Here is an 8,953-nt window from a genome sequence, read left to right on the forward strand (position 1 = left end):
GCCCCCGCCCCCCGCCCCCCCGCCCGCCCCGGGGCTGTGCCGAGCCCAGCGGGGCCACCAGGCGCTCGGCTCCTGCCCCGGCAGGCAGGCGGGGCTATTGCGGAGAAGGCCGGAGACAACAGCGAGGGGGAAGGAGCAGCCGGGTAAGGCCGGCCGGATCCCCGGGACATGCAGGGCAGAGGGGCCGCGGCAGGAAGCAGGGAGACGCGGGCTGGTGACTTCCCAGTGAACCTGCAGAGGCAGCTGTGCTGGGCTCCCAGCGAGACACCGGCTGGTGGCTTTCCTTCCAGCGAAGGTGCAGATGCAGGTGCAAATATAGATGCAGGTGTAGATGTGCTGGACTCCCAGAGACACTGGATGGAGACTTTCCAGTGAACCTGCAGATACAGATGCAGATGCAGAGGCAGATGTAGATGTGCTGGACTCCCAGCGAGACACTGGTTGATGACTTTCCCTCCAGCGAAGGTGCAGATGCGCTGGACTCCCTCGGTGCCGCCTGCGTTGCAATGCAGCTGCTGCTGCCATCGGTTGGTGTTCAGCTCTGGGTGGAGCGGGAAACCGAGGGGGCACACGGGCACCCCTGGATCCACCCCGTGCCCACCGCGGATCGGCCCGGCGTCTCCCCACGGGCGGCTCAGGGCAGGGGCCGCCGTCTCGCAGGCCCAAGGGACCGTGCCCAGCCCTCCAGCGCCGCCAGACGAAGCCGGGCGCCACCGAGAGGGGAACGTAACGAGTAGGGCGGGGGTGTCACACCGTCAGGGATGCGGGGGGCGTCACTCCCAGGGGTCAGGGTCAAGGGGGTGTCACTCCCAGGGGTCAAGGGGGTGTCACTCCCAGGGGTCAAGGGGGTGTCACTCCCAGGGGTCAAGGGGGTGTCACTCCCAGGGGTCAAGGGGGTGTCACTCCCAGGGGTCAAGGTGGTGTCACCTCGGGGGTCAAGGTGGTGTCACTCCCAGGGGTCAAGGTGGTGTCACCTCGGGGGTCAAGGGGGTGTCACTCCCAGGGGTCAAGGGGGTGTCACTCCCAGGGGTCAAGGTGGTGTCACCTCGGGGGTCAAGGTGGTGTCACTCCCAGGGGTCAAGGTGGTGTCACCTCGGGGGTCAAGGGGGTGTCACTCCCAGGGGTCAAGGGGGTGTCACTCCCAGGGGTCAAGGTGGTGTCACCTCGGGGGTCAAGGTGGTGTCACTCCCAGGGGTCAAGGTGGTGTCACCTCGGGGGTCAAGGGGGTGTCACTCCCAGGGGTCAAGGGGGTGTCACTCCCAGGGGTCAAGGTGGTGTCACCTCGGGGGTCAAGGTGGTGTCACTCCCAGGGGTCAAGGTGGTGTCACCTCGGGGGTCAAGGGGGTGTCACTCCCAGGGGTCAAGGGGGTGTCACTCCCAGGGGTCAAGGTGGTGTCACCTCGGGGGTCAAGGTGGTGTCACTCCCAGGGGTCAAGGTGGTGTCACCTCGGGGGTCAAGGGGGTGTCACTCCCAGGGGTCAAGGGGGTGTCACTCCCAGGGGTCAAGGTGGTGTCACCTCGGGGGTCAAGGTGGTGTCACTCCCAGGGGTCAAGGTGGTGTCACCTCGGGGGTCAAGGGGGTGTCACTCCCAGGGGTCAAGGGGGTGTCACTCCCAGGGGTCAAGGTGGTGTCACCTCGGGGGTCAAGGTGGTGTCACTCCCAGGGGTCAAGGTGGTGTCACCTCGGGGGTCAAGGGGGTGTCACTCCCAGGGGTCAAGGGGGTGTCACTCCCAGGGGTCAAGGGGGTCAAGGGGGTGTCACTCCCAGGGGTCAAGGAGCGTCTCCCCGCCCCAGCACGGTGTGCCCCGGCGGGCACGCGCACGCGGTCGCTTCAGCAAAGCTCAGCACTTCGCCGCCGCGGCAACGCAAGCTCTCGCCGGCTAAACGGAAGCCGGACAACAAAACCACTTCCCTTAAAAAGGGACCGGTGAAAACGCTTGCATTTCGTTAGGGAGAGGAAACGGGCAGCTCGCTGCCGACTCGCTGCGGAAGGTGCCCGGCGCTTGTATTTGCATTTGCATTGCACACCCAGGAGGGATCCATCCACAGCTGCTGGTGGCAGCTGCCTGCGGCGCGCGCTGCAAGGCGCCGTTAGGGGAAGGGGAAGTGAGGGGGCGCGGGGCTTTCCCAGCTCGCGGGGGAAAGATGAACTGGTGGCAGGTTGCTGAGCTCGCGAGCCGGGACCGGGGCTCGTGCGTGGGGAAGGGGAAGGGGAAGAGACCTGCCTGGGGCCAGCCAGCGTGCCCAGGGCGCGGGGCAAACCCTGGCACTGTCGCAGCCGGGGCCGAGGCGAGCTCAGAGGCAGACGTCTGCGCGTGTTCGGCTCGCGCTGTGAGGCGGCAGCAGGAAGGCGAGTGATTTCGGAGGCCGGGGCTCTGCCCGCGTTGCATAACCAGCCGCTGCCCTCCCTTTAGTTACAGACAAGTTCACCGAGAGCATGTACGTCCTGGCCAACGAGCCGTCGGTCGCGCTCTACCGGCTGCAGGAGCACGTGAGGCGGTCGCTGCCTGAGCTGGCCCAGCACAAGGTGAGTCGCGCTCGGAGCTGGGAGCAGGAAGTAGCAGCCCGCAGCTGTGTGCTCGCCCTGCCCGGCTGCACACGGACAGCACGTGCTTCGGTGCCAGCCCTGCCGCCTCCCCTGCCCGTCAGAGCTCAGTAGGAGCACCGCTACAGGAGTAGCTCGCTGCCTCGGGCCTGTGCGAATGCCCTGTCAGGCCCCATTTCTTACCTTTACTTCATCGCCTGGACATCCGAAAGAACCGGAGTTGTGGCACTTTATTATTCAATTATTTATTGGCTTCTCCCGGGCACGCTCGAGCACGTGTCCGTGCGGGGAGGGCTGCAGAGGTTCCCGTGCTACACACGCAGGCCTGGCCGGGCTATGCTGCTGGGAGTGGGGACACGCTTGTAGCGTTGTTCCTGAGCTGTTGCTCACTTTGATTTAATCCATGTAGCCCCAGTTGCAGGGAACGTGCCCTGAGCAACAGGGAATGGAGGAAACCATCTGGCCAGCCCGGCAGAAGGAAGAGGTCGGCTGCCATTGCTGAGGGGGCATAGGCCCGCCACCCGGGAGGACGGCAGCATGAGAGCCAGGCGCAGGGTGGTGTTAGACTGTGGGTGCATCCAGGCGGGGATGCCTCTTGGGTCCCTGGTTTTCCCCCCCTTCCCTGCAGAGCTGGGCTGCCTCTCTAGACTCAGCTTGGGGCCATGTTCCTGGCTGCTGCTGTCTCAAGGCCTTGGACGAGAGTGGCTGGTGTTTCTTACCTCCTCTCGACCTGGCAGCCAGGGGGGTCAGGCAGCCAAAGCCCCCACCACTGGTCCCTCTCCATGCTAAAGTTGCAGATGTAGGTGTTGGCACGCAGCGTGGACACGTCTGAGCTCAGCCTTGTCTGTCCTGGTGGCCTGACACTGGGGTCACCGCAGACGAGTGACGTGAGGTCCCGAGAGGATCCGGGACAACACGTAGCCACAGGTGCGTCCCACCCTCCTCAGCTGCAGCATACGTCTGCGGTAGTCCTCGGCCTGGACTGCACTTGGCTGGTGTCGGCAGCTCCAGGATAGTGAACCTGGGTCCCAGTCTGTTCCCAGCGATCCCATGGGGTGGATGGTGGTTTTCCCCACCTGGCTGGACGCTGATGTGTGTCTTCATAATGCCCCTGGGCTTCCAGGGTGCTGCCAGTAAACCAGGAGTACCTGAGAGCAGAGCAGGCACCGCAGGCTGAGCCTGTGCTGCATCTGGTCTCTAGAATAGTTCCCAGGTTTCCTCCCCGCTGTCAGTGGTGGAGCGAAGAAGCGGGGAGATGGAGAAAAGAGAAGGATTCATTGCATCAGGGCAGCGACGGCTACACAGACACCTACTGTGACCTGTCGCTGCACCACCTCAGCTTGGCTCGACCCCTGTCCCTGGGGTTCAACAGGGAACAGTTTCTAATAAGCCACACAGTGTCGTGTCTGCCGTGGTCTCAGGTGCCCCAGCTGGCTGGGATCCATTCCCTGCGAGTCGGGTATAAGCTGTGTTTAAACTCTTCCCTGCTGACCAACGGGTTCCAGGTGCCGAGCGTTCCCGCCGGCTCCCCCTAACAAGGTCTCTGCTGGCAGACTGGCTCGTCTGCTCTCTCTCATGCTCACTTGATTACTCCGTTCACAAGTGACTGTTTGAAATGAAGAAGGGCTCAGCCATCATCACTGCCGGCACCTTTAACAAGATCTGGACGGGTTCTGTCAGCTGCTCTGCCAGGGCCCGTCGGCTCCATGCAGGCCTCGCGGGTTTGCGCAGGCTGAGGGTGTCAGGCCGGTTGCGCTCCAGGCACCCGCTGTCAGGGCTGATTTAGCTCAAACCTGCCTCTGCCTCGTGACTTTGCTTCTTGTTACTTCTAAGAAGACTTAAAGCAAAGGGAGGTTTTGCAAGTGCCGCGCTGTGGTGGGAAGGACACTCGATGTCAAGAAATCAGCATCCCGGTCTAGTGAGGCATGTTCGTAGCAACAGCACTGGGGCTCGGGGGGATGGATCAAAGGAAGCTTTGCTGCAGTGGTGGCCCGAGGTCGTTGGGCCACGACAGGGCAACCTTTCATGTCCTCTTGAGAGTCGACTGCCTAGTGGCTCAAGCTTTGCTGTGGCACTGGCTCCGGTTAGGGACCCGCAGCAGACCCAGGAATGGTCTCCCAAGGAAAGTGTTGGAAGCCCCATTACTCAGACAATTTAAAACTCAAGTGGCCACGATGCAATGAAACGTGCTGCAAGGGAAAATGTGGTGCAGGCTGGGGGCAGATTAGGGGGAGGTAATCCGCTTTCCCTCCCTGTCTGTGGAGATGTGGGCTTAGACATTCCCAGGGGCTTTAAAGATAGGGATAAAGCGGGGTGGGGAAGGCTGGTGCAGGGAGAAGGTGACCTCTGTGCCAGCACAACAAGCAACTTCTCTGATTGATTAAAATCATCTTAATACCTTCCTGCATCTCCAACTCTCCAGGCAGACTTAACACTTAACTCCTCGCTGATAAGATACAGGCGACGCGGGGCCGGGTGCTCCCCGGTGCCGGCACTGGGCTGCTAAGCCCTGCTCCTGCCTTTCCCCTGATCTCACAGGAGCCCAGGACTCCTCATTAATTTGCTGCTGTGCTCCCGTAATTCATTGTTAGTGCTCGGCTATATCATTAGCTGGCTTTAGTGATTAACTGCATCCGAGGAGCTGTCCTGGGAGTTCTGAGAAAGGGCATTGAGAGGAGATTAAGAAGTCCGGAGCTCGGGGGGGGGCTCCTGTTCCTAATGAAGGGCATGAAAGCCCCAGGAAGCATCGAGAGTGCTGGAAACAGGCATCACAACCTGGCCCCAGACACAAGCAATGTGTGAAACAAGCAGAGACCAAAGGCAGGCTGCTCAGGGAGTGATGTGGCTTGGCCACCCCTCTGCTGGACCTGCTCTCCCATCCTCTCCCCCAGCCCCATTTCACCCTGACCTCCCACCTCAGTCCTCCCTGCTGAGCAGAGGGTCAGTACTGAGCCCCTGGGTCAGGGCAGGGGAAGGCCGCTTGCTTCTGAGCAAGGCACACAAATGACTCGTGGCCACGGCTGCCCTGAACTTGGGTTGAGCACATCTCCCCATTGGACCGGCAGCGCTGTCCCGAGGTGTCACATACGTGTGCACAGAGGACCTGGGAATGGGCCGCGTGGGTCACAGGGAAGGCATTTGCCTGGCCTGCAGGCATCAGCCCTGTTGCTTTTTGTGACACAAGGTTCATTCTGTTTTCTCTGTGATTGCCTTGCAGTCAGACATGCAGAGCTGGGAGGAGCAGAGCCAAGGGGCCATCTACACCGTGGAATACGCCTGCAGGTACCTGACAGGGCTGGCAAGACTTTGGAGACTGCGCTTCCCTGGGCAATGGCCCCGCCCTGCGTAAGCAGGAGGAGCTGGTCAAGGCTGAGGCCGAGTCTCCAGCTCACCCTCCCCTCTCCTACTCCCCAACTCAGGGTGCTGGTGTTTTCGCAGCTCCAGCACATGGGTGCTCGAACCCCGCTGACAGACCATGGCTCAGCTCTGTGCTGAGGGTACCCTCCCAGCTGCTAGTGACAGGAGTCCTTGTGGGTTGCTCCTTAATTGATGAGTAACCTGTTGGGGAGGGGGTGTAAAACCCTCTAAGGGAACCAAGCATGTCTCTGTTGAGCCAAGAGCTCCAAAAAAGTCACCTCTGCATGCTCCCAGATGGCACAGGTCAACATTGCCATGGGCCACGCGAAGCCATTCGCACCGGTGCAGAATGAGCATCGGCACTACAGAAATGGGGCTGGGGGCAGTGTCCGCTCCCTTCAGACTGACGTAGGTGCAAGACAGGGGTGAGTCAAGCCCCAGCTGGCACTAACTGGCCTCACCTCAGCAGAGAGAGGAGGGCCAGGAGGGCACTGTCAGCACCGACTGCCTTCGGTGCAGCATGGGCCTGTCGGTCCTTCCCAGCAAATCCACCCACTCGCTAGCACTGGAAGGTGCCAAGTGCCGCATGAGGCTGGAGCTCCTTGTGAGCGATGCCCTCGCCCGGCAGCACGTGTTTTCTACTGCAGCACAGCCCCAAAGCTCCTAACCGCCTCCTCTCCCTCCTGCCCCACCTGTTGCAGTGCCATAAAGAACATGACTGACAGCAGCGTGTACTTCAAGAGCATCGACGGGCTGCTCAAGCAGGCCATCGCCATGAAGGATCAGCTGAACGCAGCGCAGGGCCGCAGGTAGCGCAGGGCACCTGACCTCGAGTGCTGCTGACCGCCTGCCCGGGTCCCAGCAACATCTGTTCTGCCGGCCAGAGGCTTCTGCGACTTTCACACTGCCACATGCAAACGGGCTGAGCGGTTCTGGCAGTAACACAACCTCCTGCTAGTGTTTAATAGAACGAGTGACTCATGCAGCAGGGAAGCTGAGATTTGCTTTACTTGGCAAAGAAAACAGCCTGTTTACAAAGGGTTCACTGCAGCATAACACAGCCTCTTGGGATTAAAAACGGGGTTGTTTTGCTGGCTGGTAGCATTCCTTTGTGGACGTGTGCTGCATGATGTTGGCATCCTGTACTAACAGCCGGGGTTGCTGGGGCGAGGGGAAGAGAAGCAGGGTGAAGGGCTGGATTGGGGGCTTGTCACTTGGCGCTTGTGTGGCTGTCAGGGGTGGGGGGTTGATTGTGGCACTGGTTGGTGGAGCTGGAGGATTTGCTCTGATTGCAGCCTGAGCAAAGCTACTAAAGTGTCTGGCACTGGCTGGTCTGAGTCTGGCGTGTTCCCTCCCCCAGGGTCTCAACAGCACAGCCGGCTCCTGGCTGCCCTCGCCACCTCCCTGCTGGCTTTGAATGTCCCGCCCCTGCTTCAGAGCTGAGGCTGGCAGTGCCAGGCTCTGGGCAGGAGGATGGTTGTGGCTGTGGGCTCCCTTGCTTTGCCAGCAGCTGCCCCTCACCTAAACCCCAAGGAGTGTTTTCAGCTCTCATGTTTCATGGGGAACGTGGCCCTGGAGCTTGTGGTGCCCCCGTCCCTGGGGGCCTGGCTGGCTGACACACCTGCTAGCGAAGGGGTCAGGCCATAGCTCTATCTCCATGGGCTGCGCTTGACCTCCATCGCACCCACGCCCTGGTTTAGCAGCAGCGCTGGAAGAAGCCTGGTATGTTCTGTCCTTTCTCCAAGTGCTGACGTCCAAATCGCCTGGTGGGCTGTTTTCTTTCAGCTCTGCTGCCCCGCAAGCCACAAGTCCTCCTGCCAGCTCCTGACTGCAGACAAGCCGGGCCTTCCTCTGCCTGCAGCCCAGGTCGGTGCTCTCTGGAGCCACTGGTGAGACATCCCCACCTTCCGCAGAGCCTGCTGCTTGGTCAGCCTGCTCTTGCTCGGGAGCCTCTGGCCTGTGCCCGTTTCCAGGCTGAAAGCGCTGGGCATCAGTGCTGCAGCCTCGCCGGCTGTCCCTCCTTCAGTTGATGCAGTTGCTGAGACTTGTGTGCTGCAAAGGGAGAGCATGGTTTATTTTGCACTGGCCCTTCCCGGCTCCTCAGCGGTTACAGGCTGCCCTGCAGGGTATTTCTGGCTGGGTCTCAGCCTCCAAAATGCCTGAGCTCTCAGGTCTCGGGGTTCTGCTGGAAGATCGTCTGGTGCCCTGAGATGGGCACTGGGCAGCCCTCAGCCAAGGGGCAAGGATGCAGGGTCCTCTCAGAGGCAAACTGTGCAGGGGGGTGCTGGGAGCCTGGCAAGCGTTGGACAACAGCGAGAAGGGGCAAAGGTGGGGTGCTGAGGCCCTGATGAAAACTCCTTTCCCTGCAGTAGCCCCTCGCTGGTCACTCCAGGGCTCCAAAGGGCCGTCCAGACACCCCTGCTCCTGCCCCACTGTGGAGAGGGTTAGAGGCATTGCACGACGGAGCACTGGTGGCACCAGGTTGTGGCCTTGCAGAGCCAGCGCCCCGCCTGTGAGCGGGCAGCCTGTTGCCAAGCTGGCTAGCAGCAGCAAAGGCCCCGGTGGGAGAGGGCTGGGGCAGGAGCTGCCAGCCAGCGATAGGAGGCAGATAGAGCTGTCTGTGCCCCCACAAACCCCTCTGGGTGGGAGGAGGAGGCAGGGAGTGGAGCCAAGTCCCTTCTCATGGCAAGTCAGTTGATTCCCCACATCAGGTGGGTTTAGGGAGGCTGAGGATGGGCTGGGCTGGGACCAGCTTGGCATGAGCTCCAGGAGAGATGCCGGCCTGGGCGGTGGGGCGGGTGGCTGACCGGGGCCAAACGCTCCTGCTCTGGGCTCACACCAGGGTCGAATCCTTCCCTGCAGCCACCGGCTTGCGTGCCAGAACGTTCTTCATCTCCTGCGTGACCCCGTTCCAGGGCTTGCCCTGCACCTGCAGCAGCCCGGACTCCGCCGACAGCGTCCGGTGGGTCCTGGGCAGGCTGCAGCTCCCTTCGGGCAGGGCCCCAGGGCTCCCTGCCGAGCTGACGGCGCTGCTGGCTGGGGAGGGAAGG

At 61.7% G+C, this 8,953-nt stretch overlaps 2 protein-coding genes across 3 annotated transcripts in view; one reads left to right on the plus strand and one right to left on the minus strand.

The window, feature by feature from the left end:
- Window positions 1–2,403, minus strand: part of RFXANK (regulatory factor X associated ankyrin containing protein) — an 8,308-nt gene extending 5,905 nt beyond the window's left edge. The window contains exon 1 of one of the 2 annotated variants that reach the window (XM_025210280.1): window positions 2,227–2,403. The gene's annotated coding sequence lies outside the window, so the exon portion shown is untranslated. Of the gene's footprint in view, window positions 1–231; window positions 711–2,226 lie in introns of those variants that run through there. The other variant, XM_025210281.1, reaches the window with a different exon arrangement.
- BORCS8 (BLOC-1 related complex subunit 8) lies at window positions 2–7,007 on the plus strand (the record flags this gene model as incomplete). Its single annotated transcript, XM_025210322.1, has 4 exons — window positions 2–143; window positions 2,416–2,528; window positions 5,764–5,828; window positions 6,605–7,007. Coding segments are annotated over 4 exons (432 nt in total), but the record flags the coding sequence as incomplete, so codon positions are not given.
- Window positions 7,008–8,953: the final 1,946 nt, after the last annotated feature.

This window comes from Alligator sinensis, unplaced genomic scaffold (genome assembly GCF_000455745.1).
Source record: "Alligator sinensis unplaced genomic scaffold, ASM45574v1 scaffold1354_1, whole genome shotgun sequence".
NCBI lineage: Eukaryota > Metazoa > Chordata > Crocodylia > Alligatoridae > Alligator > Alligator sinensis.